This window comes from Coccomyxa subellipsoidea (assembly GCF_000258705.1).
Source record: "Coccomyxa subellipsoidea C-169, whole genome shotgun sequence".
Taxonomy (NCBI): domain Eukaryota; kingdom Viridiplantae; phylum Chlorophyta; class Trebouxiophyceae; family Coccomyxaceae; genus Coccomyxa; species Coccomyxa subellipsoidea.
In genome coordinates this window covers 1,364,416-1,385,598 of record NW_005178030.1, presented here as the reverse complement: position 1 = coordinate 1,385,598, position 21,183 = coordinate 1,364,416, and the positions used below count along the sequence as shown (strand labels likewise).

General features: G+C 50.8%; 6 protein-coding genes across 6 annotated transcripts; 4 read left to right on the top strand and 2 right to left on the bottom strand.

Moving 5' to 3' along the window:
• Positions 1-320: 320 nt before the first annotated feature.
• COCSUDRAFT_54172 (hypothetical protein) lies at positions 321-1,977 on the bottom strand. Its single transcript, XM_005645733.1, has 5 exons — positions 1,862-1,977; positions 1,558-1,695; positions 1,082-1,291; positions 741-922; positions 321-591 (listed from the first exon to the last, which is right to left on the bottom strand). The coding sequence occupies exons 2-5, from the start codon at positions 1,651-1,653 to the stop codon at positions 555-557; spliced, it is 525 nt and encodes a 174-aa protein (XP_005645790.1). The 5' UTR covers positions 1,654-1,695; positions 1,862-1,977; the 3' UTR covers positions 321-554.
• A 372-nt stretch (positions 1,978-2,349) lies between these two features.
• On the top strand, positions 2,350-4,010 carry COCSUDRAFT_33837 (hypothetical protein). The gene is made up of 6 exons (XM_005645732.1): positions 2,350-2,371; positions 2,640-2,814; positions 2,952-3,166; positions 3,411-3,551; positions 3,707-3,862; positions 3,958-4,010. Exons 2-3 carry the CDS (start codon positions 2,655-2,657, stop codon positions 2,978-2,980), a joined length of 189 nt encoding a protein of 62 aa, XP_005645789.1. The 5' UTR covers positions 2,350-2,371; positions 2,640-2,654; the 3' UTR covers positions 2,981-3,166; positions 3,411-3,551; positions 3,707-3,862; positions 3,958-4,010.
• Positions 4,011-7,857: 3,847 nt separating this feature from the next.
• On the top strand, positions 7,858-12,125 carry COCSUDRAFT_48325 (hypothetical protein; the record flags this gene model as incomplete). The annotated part of the gene is made up of 8 exons (XM_005645731.1): positions 7,858-7,983; positions 8,371-8,589; positions 8,990-9,091; positions 9,425-9,438; positions 9,832-10,051; positions 10,418-10,476; positions 10,757-10,934; positions 11,358-12,125. 8 exons carry the CDS (start codon positions 7,858-7,860, stop codon positions 11,496-11,498), a joined length of 1,059 nt encoding a protein of 352 aa, XP_005645788.1. The 3' UTR covers positions 11,499-12,125.
• A 302-nt stretch (positions 12,126-12,427) lies between these two features.
• COCSUDRAFT_48324 (alpha/beta-hydrolase) lies at positions 12,428-18,205 on the bottom strand (the record flags this gene model as incomplete). The annotated part of the gene is made up of 10 exons (XM_005645730.1): positions 17,338-18,205; positions 16,807-16,959; positions 16,249-16,299; positions 15,906-16,006; positions 15,282-15,409; positions 14,453-14,557; positions 13,727-13,842; positions 13,140-13,279; positions 12,744-12,820; positions 12,428-12,466 (listed from the first exon to the last, which is right to left on the bottom strand). The coding sequence occupies exons 1-10, from the start codon at positions 17,880-17,882 to the stop codon at positions 12,428-12,430; spliced, it is 1,455 nt and encodes a 484-aa protein (XP_005645787.1). The 5' UTR covers positions 17,883-18,205.
• A 689-nt stretch (positions 18,206-18,894) lies between these two features.
• On the top strand, positions 18,895-19,476 carry COCSUDRAFT_57146 (hypothetical protein; the record flags this gene model as incomplete). The annotated part of the gene is made up of 3 exons (XM_005645729.1): positions 18,895-18,999; positions 19,200-19,310; positions 19,447-19,476. The coding sequence occupies 3 exons, from the start codon at positions 18,895-18,897 to the stop codon at positions 19,474-19,476; spliced, it is 246 nt and encodes an 81-aa protein (XP_005645786.1).
• A 694-nt stretch (positions 19,477-20,170) lies between these two features.
• COCSUDRAFT_33836 (hypothetical protein) lies at positions 20,171-20,770 on the top strand. Its single transcript, XM_005645728.1, has one exon. It carries the CDS (start codon positions 20,586-20,588, stop codon positions 20,748-20,750), a length of 165 nt encoding a protein of 54 aa, XP_005645785.1. The 5' UTR covers positions 20,171-20,585; the 3' UTR covers positions 20,751-20,770.
• Positions 20,771-21,183: the final 413 nt, after the last annotated feature.

The window sequence follows — 21,183 nt, the reverse complement described above, 5'->3', positions numbered from 1 at the left end:
GATCTGGATGACATGTCACAAAAGCAATCCACAAAACTTAGGCGCTCAAGGATAGCAAGACCATCGTCTAACTTGATGGTCAGCTATACATACCCCACCCTTGCGCATGCAAACATTACTGGACCATTTTGGGATTCCCTGCAGCTGCGCATGCATGCGGCCCGCCCTGCCTGCCCCGCCCGGGGCCGCCGGTATGGGTCCTGTTTTAGGGACTATGGCCTAAGATGAAGGGGTAAATTTGTCTCTATCAAAGGAGAGGATAGAAAGGGAGGACTCGATCTCTACTTACGGTCCACGTCGATGTCCTTGTAATCGTTTCCCTCTTCCGTTTATCATTACATGTGCATATGTGCATGCATATACTGTACAGTGCTGATCATGATGCCTTCATTTTGTGCAGGAAGTGTGCACAATATGCATGCGTGTCAACATCACATTAGCTAGCATGTACACATGATACAGGCATACAGGGATGTGCTTGAGCATCTGTGGATTCTCATTGCTTGTCTGGAGTCAGTCCTGAGGACTTCGCTGTGCGTCTTGCTCCAGCTGGGCTATTGCATAGCTACCAGATCCAAGAATGCCATCGCCCTGCATAGATCAAAGAAGACATGTCAGCAAGTTGAGCCTGTGTCAGCACTCACAGACCTTGCTCTCTGCTTCGCGTTTCCAACCCCTGGCACAGATGCATACATGCATTCAGCGCGCATATAGTGGCGCTCGTCATGCTGGGAACTCACCTGGATTGTAGACCCGCTCCACAGCTGCGGGGTTGCAGCCAATTCAGGAGCCGATTGCGCTGCCAGGCGCTGGGCTCCTCCAAAAACACGGTGCTGACTTGTGGGAGGCCATCAGGCTGCGGCCCCGGACCAGAAAGGGGAAATATACCCGTCTCGTCGCTCCTGACTGGGTACAGCTGAATCTGCAGACCTTTCATGACTCAGTCTTGGTCCTCTTCCTCTATATCAAAGACACCCCCAGTACCCAATACGATATAGACAGGTGCAAAGTGTACCGGTCGAGACCTCACATGCAGCTTTGCGAGCATTGGGATATCAACTCAGGTTTTGTCACGGTGTACCTGCTGCAGTGCTGGAAGCACGGCCTTCTCCACCAGCTGGCCCACAGAATTGCACACACCGTGCACGCCCTGTTCGTTTGCGAGGGGGGAGCCCAGGTCGATGGCTGCCCACACAGGGTCAGCATTTGTGAGGGAATATAGGCCCAGCTGCTCAAGGCATGGAAGCTGCGTGCCTTCTACCAACCACGCCTGCTCCAGCGCCCATATAATCTGCAGAGCAGCAAAACCATGAACATCCTCCACTGGTAAGATCAGGAGCTTTACTGTCAGCAATGCCACGGCAGGGCAGCAGGAATGCACATCTCTAGGATGAGGCATTGCTGTCCTTTTACAGGGCAGGATTCTAGCACAAGCTCCTCCGCACGGAGTCAGCTGAATGCACGTTGAAGATTTTGCCAGGCCTTGTTCAGCAGATGTGCTCCCCGTGCTGGTGTGCCACCACTGTCTGGCATGCTGTGCATGGCAGAGGTCCTCACCTGGCGATCTGTCAGTTGTTGTTCCATATCAAGGAAGTAGATATTCAGGCTGCGCAGGCTCTTAGCTGTGTTAAGAGCCCTCCACAGACGCTCCATCAGCCCATGATCGGGGTCTCGGCGGTCTAATAATACCGCCACCTGCAGCATTTTCAATAGGCGAGGCCAATGAGAGCTCCGCATGTGGGTGCTCTGCAGCTCTCTGTGATGACTTCCTGGTCAGCTCCTCCTCACTTTTTTTTCAACGGGTGTAAGCACAAGTTGCTGAACACCTTTCAAATTGATAGCTTGAAGGCTGCATGCTCACCTGGAGGCTTTCAAGATTTGGCGCTGCTTGAAACAGACGCTGCAGAAGAAGGAAATTCTTGTGAGATTTGTACAGGAAACAGTCCTGGAAGAAATAGTCTTTCAGCTTGGGACACCTGCAGATGCACATGCAAAAGACACTGAGCTGCACATTATGTCGAGACTTGGATCGTATAATCGAGAGTTCCAAGTTCCCCTTACGTGAAGGATCCCGACGCGCGATGCACCTTGACTACCGATGCGTGTGAGATGGCTTGGTGTGCGGGTCTATAAGTATGATGGCAAGCGTCACATGAGGAGATGCACAAGCAAACAAGCATGCAAGGTATTGTAGAGTGAGTCAGTCTGGCTGACCAGGGGGACCGTATATTCAAAGGCGTTCCTGTGAGGATTGATCCTACCTCAAGTCCATGGGGATATGTTTTGCACCGCCGCGTTGGTTGCCGCAAGTCACCGAAAGCACCTCCAACTCTGGCATACCCACAAGCCTAGGCATGCTATCATTATCAACCTGCAGTAGCAGCAATCCTCTCACTCGAAAAGAAAATCACCATAATTTGCCAAACAGAAACTATGCTAAAGACACATGCTCTCGTGGTGTGGCACGACTTCTTTGACAAAATCACTGTTGACAACTTCCCATGTGCTTTGATCATCGCTCTTGACTGCAGTCTGGCTGCAGAACATGGAGGCTTATGTGATCTAATCACACTGTGCGCAGCTTGGCTGCAACTTGTTCAATTTTGCTGACCAAGCAACGGTTGTCAGCAACAGCGCACCGAGGAGTCTTTGAAATGGAAGAAAGCAGCGCGCAGCGAACCAGTGTGACCAAGCATCGCACTCCCGTCTGGAGATTCAAAATCCTCTGCCTTGAAGCCGGCAAGATACAGCTCTTCCAGCTTTGGCAAATCCCCGATCAAAAGCTGGCAAGGCCACCCATGGAGTTTGACGGACCTGAATATGTAAGAACAGAGGTGAGCCTGCAACATGTCTCATGCCAAAGAACAAGACACCAGATACTAACACGATGGATGTCATCGCAAGGAGCATCGAGAATAATCTGGGGATTCCTCTTCCAAGGCAAACCTTGCCTGTTGTTGAGGAACAGGTAGCGCAGTGAAGGTGGGAGCCTAAAACAGCCCTTGAGGCCTAAATGGTCACACTCCAACAGCTGGAGGCCCTTTTCATTGGCTGCACAAACCTGTGCAATCACGTCCCTGCTGAATATGCAGTCCGGCTCCCACTGCCACTGAGTTTGGTACTTCTCATTCCAAGCAGAGACACCAAATTGTATCGCCTCTTTACTCTGCAGGTGCAAGCACTAGACACGTCATTCCAGTTCACAGCAACACATTGTGCTGGTCTGCTGCATCAAGACAATGCCATGCAGCAGGTCAAACACATGTACGGCAAATTAGTGCTGACAAGCAATGCCATCTATGCAGTGCTGGATACTTTTTCGCTAACACAGATCTACCCTTGATCTGCCTGGTGGACCAAGTGCTATGGTTGAGCGATGGGCTTTACGCATAGATGTGCGGATGTGTCACCTCTTTTAATTGAAGCGCCCTCAGCTCTGGCAGGCATTCCAGCAATGGTTGCAGCACATCTCCCTCATGCACACTTGGCCGCTTGCGCAGCTTTTGCCAGAGTGAGAGAGACCTTAGCTGCTTGCATGAGCATACAGCAGCCTGCAGCGTGCAAAAGCGCAGATGGTCAGAATCAGCAAATGTCATGCCACGGCTTGCAAAAGGGTAGCAAGGGAATGCAAGCTTTAAAGGATTGCGATGTTGTAGAATTATCACTCAAATCATGGTGCTACTCCTGTTTGACCGGGGGCCATCACCCTCAAGGCGTGTTTTGGCTCGAAGTGTGCCATCCAAAAGTTGGACAGGACGAGGTGCTGAACCGTTCCAGCACAGAGTGCAATGATTTCAGCTACCTTCACAGCATTTTCGTGCCCAGTCGGAGGTACTGGGTGCTCGATCGACAGAGTTGTCACCTGGACAAGGTTCATAAGTCAGTGCCATGTCCAGATGCCAGGACAGGGAATAATAGGATCGGTTCCTTGGGCTTTCATGCAATCAAACACATCACCTGCATTCCTTTCGATACACGCCTCTCAATAAAATTGTAAAAGCTGTCCAGGCGTTTTGACACGTACGCTTTGTCTGTCTTACACAGCTGAAGGTACACAGTGGACATCTGGTAAGTCAATTCCAGAAACATCCTGCCGGACATGGCAACATTGCAGACATCCGTCATGGACAAGTGCTCGAAGATGTTCTGCACAACATCTGCAGGCAGAATTGGTAAGGAAGCCTCAAAAAGCGCTAAGCGGGACATCATGTCCCGCTGTTTCAGCACGCCAGCGAAGCCTAAGTTCAATATACACGTCTATGTTGGTGCATTTGGCGTTCACCCGACTGTAAGGTTCTCGCCGAGATCAGGGTCTTGATGGAAGCTTCCCTCTTGGAGGAAGCTGCCGACTGCCAAGAGATCTAGATTGGGGATCTAGATTGGGGTTGCTCGGAAATCTTGTAGGATTCCAGATGGCATGCTTAAGCTGTCAATTGTAGTTCTATCATATGATCATGTCATTTCACCTGCTTGCTTCTGGCGTGAGCACCCACAGATTGTCCCACTTGAGTTTGCAACCTAAGATTTGCATGCTTCAATTCATCAGCCATGCAAGGTTGACTAAGAAGTACGGCTATCAGCTTCATGAAGGCCCCATTTGTGCATGGCGTTGATATTGGCAGGACGGCAATCAGCATGATTGTCACAAGCTTGTTAACAGTGTTGCCCCACGAGTCAGTATATCTCCACACTGCAATGCTTGTTCTGAAGCAATCAATTGAAGACAGCCGCTGGCGGCCAGGAACGCATTGAAATGCAGTGTCTGCACCCAGTACCCGCAAGTAAAAGCCTAAATGCACGGGCACGGGCATTTGCTGTCACTGACAGTCAGCACGGCGGCCAGACAGGCAGAGATTCTGAACAAGCAATGAACATCGACCGTGCTGTTCATCTATTTTGGAAAGATCCCTGCTGGACATTCCTTCATATATCTGTGGCATGTCTGTTGCAACCTGCAGGCTGTGACTCCACGCTGCTAGCTTACTGTGCAGCCGTAATGCCACTCGTCTTTTCCGATCTTCTCCAAATGATCATAAAAAGTGAACTCCAGATCCTTTTCATCCTCTTTATGGTGCCACAGCAACAATTCTGATGTCCCCTCAGGCACGTGCTTGGCTGTGGCGGGAAACGCTGGTTGTATGAGTGCAGCCCTGCCTACTGGCCTGCCCACGCGTTCTGGTAAGCGATCTGGCCAGTGATAAATGTCGGTTTTGGCGCCCCAGTTGTGGTCTCTGCGGAGGTGTGCTAGTGTGGCTCGCAACCTGCAATGCATCATTGCTGCTGCAGAGGTTTTCTCTGCGCACAACTCTACATATCACTGCTAAACGGCAGCTGCACTGGCAGGGTGCTGCATGCCAAGCCACACAATGACAGGCAAGTGCGGGCATTGAAGCCTCTTGAAACGGACGGCAGATACAAGCTTGGAGCAATGCTTTGAGCCCCACAGCATACCGGAAGGGACAGGCCGTTGCCCCGTTTTGGCTTTACATGCTGCTCTAGTGCAGCATGACTCTGCAACAATTCCAGCGCAGGTGGCAATACCACCTCGAAAGATTCCACAGGTTCCTCGCCATGACCTGTGCACTTACCTGGATTGTATGCCCTGATCGCAGCAGGCGGGAGCCAGCCAGTCTACACCAGTGTCCCAGCCTTCAGGCTGCTGCAGGAAGGTGACACGCAGATTGTCACATTGCTGTGGCGCTGGTGCAAGGGAGCTGTCAACATGATTTGTGCTTGACCGTGGGTACAATTCAACCTGCATCCACAACCGGGTCTTCACTTGGCACAAGCAGATGATATGCGCTGCTGAGTGAAGCAAGCGATCACTGGCATGATGCCAGCGCAGGCATAAGAATTCGTTTGTCCCAATCAAATAAACTTTCAGCTTGCAGCTGGTCATCGTCAGCAGGTCTGCATGCAAGTAAGGGGCATCCAAATGACTTTTCCTCAGCATATCTTTGCACCTGGTCCAATGCCGGGAGCACGCCTGCTGTGCGCAAGGTTGCAACTGCAGCACAGATTTCGATGCCACCATGCTTAAACGCCGCCGTTGGTGTGCCCATCTGGACGTTTGGATCATCATCGTGGATTGCCGGTAAGGCATGGTACGCGCCCAGCCTGTCGAGGGCTGGCAGGCACAAGCCCTCCACCTGTAGAGCATCCTCGAATCGCATCCTCACCTGCAAGGCATTTATCGCATGACACATGCCTCCATCGCACTGGTAGGGCTATGGCTGGACCAAATAATCACCACAAATATTGGATGCTACCACAGCACAGTCAAAGATTACTTTTTATAAAAAGAAATTGTGGTCGACTACGGCATGTTCACAAAAGAGCATCACATACACATTATTTTATGTTATGTATTTTATGTTATGTATTTTATGAAAGCTTCGTCATATGCACAGTTAGTCATCGCATCACATTCGAGCGAAAATTGCTGACCAGCTGGCTGAAGGAACACGAGCTCTCTTCGTACTTCAATCTAGTCCGTATCAAATCATCTCACAGGATCCAAATGGTGTCATACAAGTGCGGCTGGCGCCACCTGTAGGACACATCCTGGGCCTGCGTTACACGGGTGTCGCAGCTTCTGGGGGTCGCAGCCAGGGCCTTTTGTAGCAGGCAATCCGTGCAGCAATCATGTGATGCGAGCGCACCACCTTCGTTATTTCAGCTCAGAGTGGCCCACCTGCAAAGCAAGCGTTCCTGCAGTCAATTATTGACTCCGGAACCACGTTCCTGTTCAGGCCAGGCCTCGGCAGGTCCCGTGATGATGACTGTGCATTCGTCCAAATATATTGCGGCTTTGAGCATCTTGCTTGAGTTTTAACGGACTGAGTTGTTGTCAGGGTCCCTGTTCTGACCAGCTACTGGTCCAATACTGGTACAGCATTCGTGTACTGGGGTCTCCTCAGCTGAAGACGACCTGTTATTTGATCCGAACCTTTGTGCCTTGTAAGTTGTCATGATCCACGTTCTCATTGTTTGTTATGAGCGTTGGAATGGTAGAATGGTTATGCCAATGGAGGTTTCGGAGAAAAGCCTGTCCATCTCGCACCGTTCACCTTCACAGATCGTGAAATATGCCTTTCTGAGAATGGGACTCATGGTGGCCTTAACGATAAGAACCATCCTGTGGAACTCCTTTTAGGACTTAAATTGTCTGCAAGCTTGTCATGGTCCAGATAGTAAGTAGCTAACGGTCGATATCTTTCAGGAAGCTTGGCTGCGATGGGGAGGGAAGATCAAGAAGTGAAGGAGCCTCTCATTGCTCATGAGGATCACAATCCTGCAGAATGCATAGACCAATCGGATGCAGTCGGCCAACCAGCAGGTAGGAGGCTGCAGTATTGCTTGCAGTTGTTCCCCCATTGTCTTGGCACTTTCCAGTACTTATCAGAGGAAAACCTGAGAATTCGAACACTTTCTGTGTTCCACAGGGCTAGGCGATGAGGAAGCGCCACGTGAAAACAAGGGGACAGCGGTGGGGGTCACTGTGTTGATGACCACTTTCATCATGCTAGGTGAGATCTCTGGGGACCCTGAAAACTGTTACTGCATCCCACACCGCGCCCTTTATGCCTTCCTTACCACATGCGGCATCCTCAATCTGCACCAATACTGTGCGACCATGCAAGCAAGGAAAAGACCAGACACTCGCACGCCCCAGAAGACCAGTTCAAAAGATAATGACCTTTGCTCAGAAGCCCCCAGACAGGGACAGGGCAGCATCCTGTCAATTGACATCTAAAGCACAGAAGGGCATGCGTAACCATGCATTCCTAGATGCAATAAAACAAAAATACAGAACCAAGAAAGCATACAAATTGTTTTTTCTTTCCGACAGGTGACATGCTTGGGCTCGGATCGCTGACACTGCCATCAGTGTTTGCGCGGCTGGGGTGGGTGCCAGCGCTGGCCATCATAGCCATCTGCGCGCTCGGCACAATCTACAGTGGCCGACTTTTCACTCTGCTCGTCGAGAAGGCAAGCTGCCCTGCCCCTTGTTCCTCGTGAGATCATAGCACTGTTGCTCTGTCAAATCCATGATTGCACCTGGGTTCTCTGTGTTCTCACATGCCTTCCCGACCAAGTGAAAGTTAATTGTAGGACGGAGAATTTGAAACTGTAGAGGAGATGTGGGGCGATCAACCGTGCAAATCTCACATGCTCACCTCCTGTGGGAATCTGGCCGCTGACGTGGCAAACGCTGGCTGCTATGTGTCTCTGTGGCTAGTGAAAGCGTGACCATTTAAGAGGTCCAGTATCCCTAAGAAGAAAATTGGCCGCAGGTGCCGGGTCCATCTCTTCAGGAGGAGAAATTCTATCGGATCATGCCTTATATTTCTATTTAATTGGCCGCAGGTGCCGAACGCGCATGTGTTTGATGATTTGGGCGGCGCGGCGATGGGGGTGTGGGGCCGGCGGCTGGTATACTGCACAGTCTACCTCACCATCATGGGCGAGCCCATCATCTTCCATCTGACCTCCATGGAGGCCCTGCAGCAGATCTTCTACCGCTCCCGGCTCAGCCAGGGCCTTGCTGCCGCCATCGTGGCCGCAATCATGCTGCCCCTGGGACAGGTCAGCTGCTCGCTTTTGTCATCTTACTTTCCCTCATAGAGTCTGCTGGCAGCATCCTTCAGTCAAACTTATTGTCCAAGAAGGGGTGCAATGCCTCACGCATGTTGGTGACTGTCTGGGCGGCGGCTCAGAAATGTCACTGTGTATCCCTTGCATTGCCGTGTGATCAACAGCTGGCAGGGATGCAGCTGTTGCCACATGCATGCAGGGCAGGGGATGTGCTAGCTTCTACCCTATTCAGAGTGTCCCACTTTGGACAACCAGCAGTCGAAGCCTTTACGGATTTTTGGTCCTGTAAAGGATCACTTCTGCTCTTGCGGCAAGGCCATTGCTTTTGCATGATGTGGCCATGTCTCTTGTTCGCCATGAAAGGTGATATCTTGGATTTCTGTGCGCGCAGATCCGGGGGATTGAGGAGGTGAGCGCGGTGTCCGTGGTGGGCACGCTGGGTATGTTGGTTGCGCTCGCAATTGCCGCCATCAAGATCTGCGTCACCCCACACGTACACAGCTACAGGCATGTTTGTTGCCCACACAGATATTCGGTCCGCATCGCAACAGAAGTCCCGCCCGTAGTCTCCTATATTTGCCATGCCAAGGGGCTGCCCGGCCGTGAACATGCAAGTTGCTATGGCTTTCTGAGCTCCAGCTACTGGTGCTTAGACAAAGTACGAGATCCTCCTTTTCAAGTGTGTCCACCTCTTTTCACTTTCATCTCCACCAGCGAAGGAGCATCGTTGGTTGCATGCAGGCCACCGGAGATCATTCACAGGCCGGAGGATGTGTCAACGCCGTTTGTGGCCATCTTTGATGCTGTCTTCACCTTTGGTGGGCAGGTCAACTGGATGAGGTGCGTGCCATTCACACCAGACCCTTCCAACTTCCGAGACATTTCCAATTAATACAAGCCACAGTATTTCTCCCTGCAATCCCTTTGCGGGCATTGGGTCAATAGCCCAACTATTAACCTTTGACAACTTAAGTATTCGTGCTGGTACACAAAGGTTTGCTGAAAGATTCAATTACAGATTTGCTGAAAGAATTTGCCCCAATTTGCCCTGGTAATAGTCCTTCTGTTGGTACACTGTTGCCTTGTCTGTCATTGTGACAGTTGCCTGAACAGATGTCCGGAAGAGGTGGTGCCTGAAGCGGCATCCTCACAAAAAGCATGATGCACATTGCCTGATACTGATCAGGCGCCATGCCTCACCTTGCCTAAACAGGCGCCATGATTTTTGTGCAGGTACCTGATAGCGATGAAGGAGCGCCGGAAGTTTCCGCGCGCCGTGGCGGCGGTGACGTCAGTGATGACCGTCGTCTACCTGGCGGTGGGCTCAGTGGGTTACTACCGCTTGGGCAGTCACTTTGACCTCACCAAGCCGCTCACCTCTATCCTGCCCCAGGATGCCTGGCTCATGGCTGCCAATGTGGGCCTGCTAGCCCATTGCATTGTTGCCTACATGGTGCGCATCAGGTCCTGATTGGTCCTCCTGTGATTTTAACAAGTCACGTTGACAGATGCATTGATGCCACTGGAATAAGGAATTAAAGGATGCCAGGCATGCACATTTGCAAGATGCATGTTGGAAAAGTGCTTGCATGGTCGCTGTGCGTGGTGTTAACCCATGCGTGTGCAATTCTATCCTCCATCATAGCCGCATGACCTCCGTGTCAATTACATCAATGCCAGTGGTCTGACAAGATTGAGGGTCCCAGAAATTACAAAGCCCTTCAATTGTAATGGCTGTTGCAGTTGTTGCTCTCAGTGTCAGGCTCAGGGTGTACAAGTCTGATGCAGTACTGATTAGAGTGGCTGCTGTGTGGTGCAGATCAATTTGAACATATGGACGCACCTGCTCCTGCACCTCTTTGTGCCCTCCTTAAATGGGTGCGCAGCCCCCCCAATGTTCCTCTGCCTCTCTCTTACTCTCTTTGAAGTTCCGTCGATGCTAATAAGTTGGGAAGGTTTTTATCAAATCTGCTGAGAGGAGCTTGGCTGTACTTGAGAGGCGGGTTCATGCATCCACAGCAGGGCCTAGGTCTCCAGGGCTCGCTACCTGCATTGCCTGGCACCATTTACTGGCATGCAGCACTGCACGACAGCCACTCAACCCTTCTTCAAGATGATCAACATAATCTTCTATCATTTACAAGTCTGTGTGTTGCAGGGTGGAGGAGAGTTCGAGCCTTAAGGGCCGCGGTGCATGGGCGGCGGTGAGCACAGCGGGCATAGCGCTGAGCTGGCTGGTCTCCATAACGTTCCCCTACTTCTCCACAGTCATGGCCATCATCGCCGCTCTGGGCGACCTCGCCGGCGCTTATGCCCTGCCCGCCCTCTTCGTCCTGGTGCGCGCACCCTTTCCTCCCCTCTTTTTATTGAGGGTTTTACGCTGCTATGACATCATTGCCCTGGCGTGCTCACCCTTTTTCGCCCCTATGATTCTTCCCCTTTGCTTCTTCATGGTTTTTGGCCAAGAGTGCTTCAGAGCATGATTACGCAAACCACCACGATCAGGAAACGTACAAGAGGACAAGAAATTGTACAGATCCCCCCTTTATCCTTTCATGCATCCCCTTAGGATAGCTGCTTCTTTGTGCCATCCGATGATGTCTATAACATTCTCAGTTTCGCAATTGGGACATCTCTGTGTGGAGGAGGCAGCATGCAGCTCGGCAAATGGACAGTCCTGCCGCTGCTGTGTACTGACGATAATGTGCAATAATGACAGTCTTACTGATTGGTTGCTGATGATGATAGTGTTTGTGCAGTACTTGATGGCGCACAGGCTGCCTCGGTGGGAGAGGATGTTCTGCTACGTGCTCATCCCAGTCTCCCTGGCGCTGTCAGCCGTGGGCATCGTTTCCTCTATCAGGGAGCTCATCAGCGAATTCAGAGGGCACCAAGGATAAACTTTTGCAGTTTGACCACGAGACACACACAAATGTTTGATCCCACCAGTTTCAGGAGGTTGTCCTGCAGTAAATTGGTCTCATGAGCTCACCAATGTCGCTCTGTTCTGCACAGTATTGCAGTCCTTCAATGAGGCTGTTAAAAGCCTTGCTTGAGGCTGCTGCCTGCAATTTCCACAGGAGAGGGCAGCCGTGAGAGCGCCAATGTCTTTGGCGCTGTATTCAGTTGAGACAGTGAGAGTCATAAGCATGAACACATGACGACTCTGGCAACGTTGCCACCTGGGACAAGGCGTCCAATTCGGTTAAAGCGTGACCCTCTGAATGGAGCAATGTTTGGAAGTGAGTATTCAATTTCATTCCATTCATGTCCGGCTGATTTGTTCAGCGTGACATTCAGAGTAGTTGACTTCAACAATGCGCCTAAAAGGGGCTCAGTGCTCTGCTGGTGCAATTGTTTGTTGGCATTACCACTAGCAATTGCAATCCTGTTTGTGCTGTGATCTTGTCAATTTTTTTAGGTAAATAAATTTGCTTACGGACTGGCTGCTTTGTGCTGCACCTTTTTACACCCACAACCTGGATCCAGTCAAAACAAGATTGAGCAGATCTGTAAGAAAGCAATGGACAAGTTAAAGCTCAGCTCTGTTGTGCAGCCATGTGGCTCAGCAATATAATGACAAGAAATACATGCATGGCAATACAATATCACTTGTCGGCACAAACTACATGCCCATCCATACATGTTGCACAATGTGTGCACACTTTGTTCATGGTCTACAACCAATGCTGCCGAGAAAAGGATTGGGATTCCGACATGTACAACATGTCTCAGCAGCATTGGGTCTCAACCTGGTCTACAACATAAACTCTCACACTCAATAATCGTGGCAAATATACTGCATGTATATATTGCATGCGTCGCCACTTCATAGGGCGCCGGCTTTAGCAGCTACCATCCGCAACCTCTGCACAACACCACTGTGTTTATACTAGACAAATCATTTTGAAGTCAAGCAGGACACAGCAGCTCCCAACATCCTGACCCCTGGGTCCTCTGAAGTCATCAGATCTTGGCATGACTGCAAACACACATCACTCACATTGTCCAATATTTTTAGTGGCGGTAAGAACAGAGGATTTGAAGTGTCAAACTAGCTGCCAGACTGTCATCTCGGTCAAGCTCAAAATTTTCGGTGTCTTTGTTCTCAACAGAAGAAGGGTGGCGGTGAGCAGGGCATTTACCGGGACGTTGATGATCCGCTCCATGGCTGTTATGATGGGGCCCGGAGTCTCTAGGCAGATGCCGGCATGCGCGCCATCTGCGACACACAGGTAAGATCACTGCCTGACTTTGACTTCTCATCTGCTTGCCTCCGCCAGCTTTGTCAACATAGCTTTGCCCAATATGCTCCTTTGCACACCTCGGAGCTTCCACCAGCTAGCCCAGGGGCTTTGACATCAAGGGGAATCCCGGGAAATTCAAACGGAGCGTATTGGGCAGGCATGGCCGCGTTTCGACCGGTAGACTGCTGTCTCTTCAGCGTCAAGTTCCCTGCTTCCGCATGCATTGTGTTGCTCAACAATCCTGTATGCAGATTGTAGCATGTCTCCCAAGTAGCCAAAAAAAGGCTGCCTCACCTGTGAGGATAAGCGGGCAGCGCAGCTGCTTTGCCAGCTTCTTGACCCAGCACAGGCCGGCCACCACATCAGATTTTCCGTTAATCAGCTGCATGGGCACGCCTGCTTTACGCATTGCCCAGATCTCACCCCTTGACATCCTGCACGCACACACAGAACCGCTCTTGCCGACGTTGAATTCATGCTCGCTGCAAACAAGTACCATCCTGTGCAGCGTGGCGAGTGGCAATGGCCCATGTGAGAATTGAGTAGTGATTATTGAGCAGCTGCAGCCTTTCGAGCATTCGGTCTCCGTGCCCTTTCAATCTTCCACAGATACATGGATTGCAGGGAAGCTTGCAAAGGGGGTAAGCTTGAACTTGGAAGCACATGCAGAGCAGCAGAACAGTGGCCTCTGTCACGGGGAGTCATGCTACTGCCGGTCAGTGAACTGCGCACCGCGCAGACAACATTCTTACAGTATTTTCTCCATTATAGTTTCCACCCTTCATTGACCCAAAACCCTAAAACCATTTAGCATCCCCATGAATTATCCATATTTCCAAAGACCTAACCTGAAGTGTTGTACTAAGATTCACGGGGCGCACCGGTGTGTGACGGCTGCTAGGACATGGCCGTTACGGCCCATTTCTGGCTGCCCCTCAGCCAGAAATTTTTCAGTGATGCCCAGCCGGATTGCCTCCCACGTGCTGTCTGTCAGCACCTGTACCCACACCCACACAGCGGCAGTCATCGCACCTGATTCTCTTTAATTTGACTCTGAACCCCAGCCAGGGGTCTCTTCAACTATCTTACGCTCTGCATGATGGGTCATTAGGTACGTATTAGAGGTCATCTGAGTCTTGGGCTCCAGAGGGATGCAATGAATCGCAAGGTGCAGAGCAGACTTTAAAGACTTCAAGAAGAACACCCCAAGAAGGCCAGAACAGGAACTCGCACTTTCAATGCCTCTCTGGAGTCCTGCAAGTGTCAGATACCTGCAGGACCACTGACAGGCACTGCATGTGCCAGATTCCTGCACCAGCCACGGATTGCTGGCAAGACACGTCCTTACCATATATCACCCTACACAGATATCTAAAATGTGCCATACGTGATGAGCTGACTGGCGAGGGTGAAAATGCGGCACTGCAGCCGCCAACACGGGTGACTGCCCTGCTACAAACGACGATTACCAAGTGTTAAAAACACTGTTGCCAGTGGATGCCCAGCTGGAGGAGGTGCAGCCGCTACCAGGTGACGGCCCACTAATAAGCAATTAGCATCAACTTCTAATCAGGACTATTGGATGAGTAAGCACTGCATGTGCGCACCTCTCCTCGCGTGCGGCCGCCGTCGACCTTGTGCGACAGGTACTGGCGGCTGAAGTTGGCGCGCAGGTTGGCCGGAATGCGCGACTCCAACGGCCCAGCACCTGCCTGCGCACGGCCAGGGAACTCTCAAAAAAGATTATGCTGACAAGAATGAGGAGTTGCATTTGCACTCACTTGTCAAAGTCCACAAAGGTGCACATTGAATTGACGATTCTGGGGCTTTTAGAAGATGAATTGCTGAGCCGGCCAGGCCCTTTGGAGCACCGAGCAATGCCAGACTAGCTAGATGTCCTAGCGGGTAGACTTGTGAGGCAGAATGAAGCCATTCTGTGCAAAACAATAAAGTCTGCGCGCCAGTCCTTCCAAGGTATGCATCCGCCCAACTTACAAAAGATCACCGTTTTCATGCAAAGGGGCAGTGTTTGGAAGGTCCGTGAGAAGCATACATTGCCACAAGCACAGGATAGTGCATGGCAGACATTGCTGCACATGCTGGGGCACCGGCAGGAGTGCGAATTTGGACGGCTGGAAAAGGTGCATGCAAGACACACCGATAGCAACCTATCTGACATCATCTGTCTTTCATGTGGAATGAGAATGTCTGGTCGACCTCCATGAGCATTTCTTGCCTGCATGCTCTTAAGTACCAGAAAGCAGTCCTGGGTCAGAGCTGATGCAGCGTGGGGCATGCACCTGCAAATTGACCCAGCGGCGGCTCACCCTGGTGCCGGCCAACGTTGGGGTAACTCCCTTTTCAAGGGCATATCTTGCCACATGCTCAGGAAGTGAAGATATCAGAGCCAGAGCTGATGCAAAAAGTGGCGCGCACCCGAAGGGTGATCCAGGGGCGGCTCATCATGGTACCAGCCATCTGCAGTCCAGTGGCGGTGGTTGACAACATAGTCAGGCTGGCTATCCTCCTGGGGGCATGCGCCAGCATCTTGCACCCGATCATGCCTGCAGCCGCAGCAGCACAGAGGGATTTGCTCTTCTGACAGTAGCAATGGGAGTGTGGATAAAGCCCAGATTGTTTCTTCCCTGATTGAAGCTGAGGTCAGCACAGTACATGTTCGCATTTGTTATCCCGCTTGGGAGTAAGTATAAAGCCCAAATTGTTTCTTCCCTGATTGAAACTGCACAGCACAGTATATGATTGCATTTGTTATCCCGCTCAAGACATTTCAGGTCTCTCCTCCCAAGGCACATCAAGGGCTTTCAAAGTGGAGAAAAGTCCTTGATGTTCGGTGCATCTTCAGATACCTAGAGAAAGCTGCTGACTATTACCAAGCACACTGTAGCCATACAAGAGAGTTGCCCCTGCAAGAATATATAACGGCCTAAAGTAATATGTAAAACAGTACACAAACACCCCAGACCCACTTCTGGTCTGGGATGCATTTGATTCTGGCCGGATACACTTAGTTAATTCCCCTGCTAAATCCTAGGGTCGCACCCCCGAGAGACATGCCCATGACGTGCGCGCGTGCCCATCCCAGGTGGTCCATCAGCGCCAGCGCATCGGCGGCCATCAGGTGTGTCCGGTACGCGGCGTACCTATACACATTGAATTTATCATTATTTTAATATTTATATTATTAGACGCGTCCCCTGCCAAGAGGCAATGTGCGTCCTGCAGACAAGCTGCAGGTAAAGGCTGCCACAATCCTACACCTTGTTAGATTCGCCAGATCCACGCAAGACCCGATCAACCGTAGGCACGGTGCTCAGTACTTCTTCCGGCCCCCGCCAGCCGGGGTCAACATATATATAATCCAGGTGGTAGAGGTTTTTTAAACCTGTCCGGGATGCTGCTGTTGCCGATCCCCCGGTTGTCAAACGTGCAGCACCTGCGCCCATAATTGCAATTGGAATTGAGAGGACTGAAACTCTTTCAGACACTGTCCATGACACGTTGCAATTTGATTCATGTGGATGGCCACCAAGCATGCTGGCCTGCAGGGTCTCACTATGCCTGCACGGCATGCAACCTACCAACAGGAATGACACACGCAGTTGTGCTCTTAACTCATTGGTGCTGTCACACGCCGTGCGGGACAGCAAGGCGCTGCCCAAATTGCTTTCCTTGAATTGCAAGTGCCAAGCCTAAGAGTTCCCTTGCCTTGTGGCACAACAGTAATGATGGTATTCTGGGACCACTGAAGAGCTGGAAGACCATGTGAGAGACAGCCCAGACGCTGTTGGACACGCCTTTCAGTGGCGGAGTGAGTGCATGAAAGGCAAAACCCGGCAACCTGGCAACCAACACTGTAACTTATGTGTCGCTTGACGTACCTAGTCCTCAGGACTAGAAAACGTGTTATTGAGATCATTCCTATTCAGAGCAGAGGACTCACGTGAGCAGCGGCGAGCCCGGCTGCGGAGGGGCGGCGGTGAGCGAGGTCAGGTGGCTGACTATGGGGTGGAAGAATTCGGTGCGACCGCGCGCAGACATGCCGCAGATGAACAGCACATTCGCGCACACGCTCGGATCCACCGCCTCAACGCCCCTGGCAATCAAGCATCAATTTCGCTTCGTAGATTACTCTCAGGTATACTAGCACGCTGCTCCTGGAAGAGGCAAGGTGCGTCGTTAGACAGGCAGGTGTTGGCTTTCTTGGAAACAGCAGTGAACTCAAGTAGGCAGATTTCTACCAGCTTTAATGATCCAGGATGCATGCCAGAGCTTGAGTGGTGGCACATGTACACTCCAGAAGCCTAGTGCAGGCTAGCAAGCAGTGGAGATTAAGCTGATGGTGCACTTGATGCATTTGCAGGCGGCAACAGAGCTCATGCAGAGATCATGGATGCTCCTGCTTTTTAAAAAATGATGTGGGCACGGCACACATGCAGCGTTTCTTAGTCAATTGCGGCTGTGATTGGCCTACCGACTGGATGCATGGGCGGGGTCTTCGTGTGGCATCTCAATCACATGCTCCCCCTCCCTGAGACCATTTGGAGTCGTTACTGCCTCTTCTGGCCCGGCTTTGGAATTTTCAAACCCTCCCTTTCTGCCAGCTGCTCCCTGATCCACCGCATGCTTAGCACCGTCGGTCAAGCCTGCTGCTGGCTCACTCACCCCATTTTCGTATGGCCTTGCCTTTCCTGACATGTCTGTCATCTCAATGTTGCCCCGCTGCGGCTGTAAGGTTTTTGACCCATTTGTTCTGCCTGGTTGGCTGGCCAGCATCTGCTTTCCTGTGTCTGCCTTCCTGTCAGCGGCAGCTGCCGAGTCAATGGCATCTTTGACTCGACCGAGCTCGTGATCGGTGCCAGCGGCGCTGCTGAGGCTACTGGATTGCCTCTCGTAGGTTTTGCGTCCGTTCTTTGCTTCTGAATAGCTGTAGTCGTCCCTGTTGGTAGTCACTCTGCCTTGCAGCTCATAGTAGATGTCAACCGGTCCGTCAGCGCTGACTAGCTTTGCGATTGGCATCTTCGACTAATTAAAACTATCACCGGGTTATACTCGGCAGCAGGACTCCGCATGAATCCCCATACCCGTTTCGAGCTCAGTCAATCTAGCTCGGCTGTCCTTGGACGGAGCATATTCCAGTTGCCAAAGTCAATATCAGGGATCACATCATTGCGTTTCAGAATATTTCTGCTGTTTTTAAGTACCGATCATTCATGTTCATTGTCCAGAGTAAATTACATCAGGGCCAGAGGTTTTGTCATGCCTTTGTGGTCATGTGCCCAGAAGTACACTGTACAAACCTCCCAACACCCCTTCCTGGGACCCATTCGTGTTGCACAGCCTATTTTTGTGATCAATGAATTGATAGGAACAGCAGAAATGCTTTCTGAGGAAGGCAATGCTGCCTATTCATCACTCGAACGCCCACGTAACCTTATGAAATTGTTGCCCAAATTTCCGAGACCTTGGGATGGCTGGATTCCAAACCAAAGTATGCATGTAGAACACTTTGCCTTACTTGATCCTTGTCTTTCAAAATTTACACCATTGCTTCAGGGAAGATCGCTGACCTTTTGAGTTTGAGATCAGACATTCTTCAGGATCCCATCTCTTATGTTGCAAAGATCCTGTCGTGCGTTGCGGCCCCAAGCTCTTGATAACCTCCTCAATAATCCGCTTGGATTGTTGCTAGGACTTCAAACCGCTCAGAAAATCTGCTGTTTCGATAGGTAAGTTCATTCTCAGGGAACAGCCCTTTCAGCATCAGAACTGAGTACCATCGTTTGACTTGTTTGGCCACAAAACTCTCAATTTTCATTTTGCAGCAGGCAGAGTAGTGGCAGATGTGCCAGTACCTGCACATCATCCCAGGCATCAGGGCAAGACGCATCTGCTGACAAACTTGCACAGCAGGAGCTCCAAAATGGCCTTCCAGAAGTGACAACAGTGCGATCCATGCCCCTTTTTCTCCTTATCCTGACTCTCCTTGCATGCATATAACATTGCTCGCCACCTGCTGTTTGTACCTCTCATGGCAATTCTCTTTGAGCAGGAATTCGAGGAGGGCAGCACTTTCCGCTCCATCACAGAAGATGAGATGCGGCAGCGCAAGAACAAGGCCGTGAAGGCTTGGCTGGTGAGCCATTCCTGCTTTGATATTCAGGCGGGATTTTCATAGCATGGCCCATGCTTTGGCGGGCGCTGTGAACAAATGTTCGCAACCGGGAGAGGCAACGACGGTGTAGAACAGAACACATGCAGTGGTGTGGGGCGGAGGAAGCAGTGCTGATGTGTGAGGTCAGAAGCAGCAAGCACAGGATTGTGTGCATTGTGCAGGAGCATCAAGTGGGGGGGGAGAAGTTGGATGTAGTGCAGATATTGCAGTCTCACCATGTCATTGTCAGGGGCGGGCCTGAGGAGGGTACAAGGCTCATAGATGCCCTGCTGGTGCTGCCCTGCTGTGACATGAAGCATGCTGCAGATCACTTTGCGCTGCTGTGACGTAAAGCCTGCATGCAATGCATATGAGCCATGGTCTTTGCTTGAAGATCTCCTTGAAAACCTGTGTTCTGACTGTCCGCAGGAGTGGAAGCAGAAGGGCATTGAAGAATGATGAAGGTACAAATGCACCTGTAGACGACTACAGAAAGAAATTGGGTTTGTCTTGAGAATCCCCTTTGCCAGAACAGACAGGGGACCATATGTATGCGGTCATACTGAATGATTAGGAGCTGCTTCAGCAATGCTTGCTGGTCAGTTGATCATGTAATTCGTCATTCAGACAGTAGGAAAGCATGACAGCCTTGACCAGGGTCACCGCATGCGGGAATGCGAATAGTGCGGGATATAATAGAATGCGTGTATTTTACTGCATTTTTATTTTTGGGGCATAGAATGCAGATAAAATGCGAGGTCCACAAATACGCCTTTCTTCCCCTTTGGGAGACCAGTGAGGATGGGTCCCACCCAGCAAGGCTATGATTCCCTGCAAACATCTTGAGAATACCCAAACAGGGGCTATTCCTGGAATTGCCTGGTTAAACCAGCATTTTGCCTGGCTGTACCCCAGTTTTGCCTGACAAAACCAAGGCAAAACTATTTCAAACGCATTTTACCGCATTTTACCCGCATTTTATTTTTTCCAATAATGCATGCATTTTACCGCATTTTATTTGTGGTATCACCGCATGCGGTGACTCTGGCCTTGACAGTAGATTGAGAAAGTCGTAAATTTTAGTCATTATGCTTGGAGTTTGAGGTAGGCATATCCAAGTGCCTAGTAAATTCTGATTCACTGGATGCTGGCACTGGCAAATTTCTCAAGCACTCAACTCAACTCACTCAACACAAAATCCTCGAGCACTCCATGCAACTCAACTCAAAAAAATCCCAACCGTCCATCAGACCTTTGTAGAATTGTCTGGACGTTCCACTCTACTACACGTATTGGTTGCCTAATGTCTTGCAGATTGTGGCAAAGTTGGAGGCCCTAGCATACATCGAGGACATCCGGAAGAGAGCAGACCTCCAGGAAAATAATGTTATCAAGATGCGCTAGCAGTTTGGAAAGGTTTCTTCATCCAAGCAAGTGGTGTTGACTCGAAAACGATGCAAAGCGCTGCAAACACACAGGACAGAAGAACAAGGCACCCTAGGGACAAGACAATCCACATTGCATGATTAGCACCAGCACTATAGAAAAACAATATAAAGTGAGCAGCAATGAACGCAGCAAAGGCGCTGACTGTCGAGATTGCCAAGAAAATACTTGATACAAACACAACGTGCACTATTTGTTGCGAACGAGTGCAGAACAGGGGCAGCACAGCACACAGCATGACTGTGGCTAGTGCTGAGAACAGGGCAGCTGCATTGAAGACGACATAAACATTCCCCCATTTGCTGAGGGATGTAGAAGTATCTAATGCCAGGACTTCAAAGGAGTACCAATCTTGGAACCAGTGGTTCCTGCACTGAGTGCTTTCCTCCCGAGAGCCTTGATGGTCTGCACATGCGCGTACCCCATCCTGGCTGTAGTTGCAAGTCTGCCCTAATTGCTGCGCCATAACAATCTGGTACAGGCTTTCGGGGCACAGAGATGAGCAGCCTGAGTCATACTCCTTTGGCGGGGTCAGCACACCGGTATATGAGAGCGTGGCCAGCAAGACAGCCACAATTGCAAAGTTTGCAAGCACTTTCTCGCAGGCAACGGTATCCCAGGCCATCAGCAATTGCTTGAGGTGCACAGATGCGGTTTCCTGTGCCTAGCAGCGTGGATCTGCAACACAAGCACACATAGGATTTACTGGTCAATAAGTGA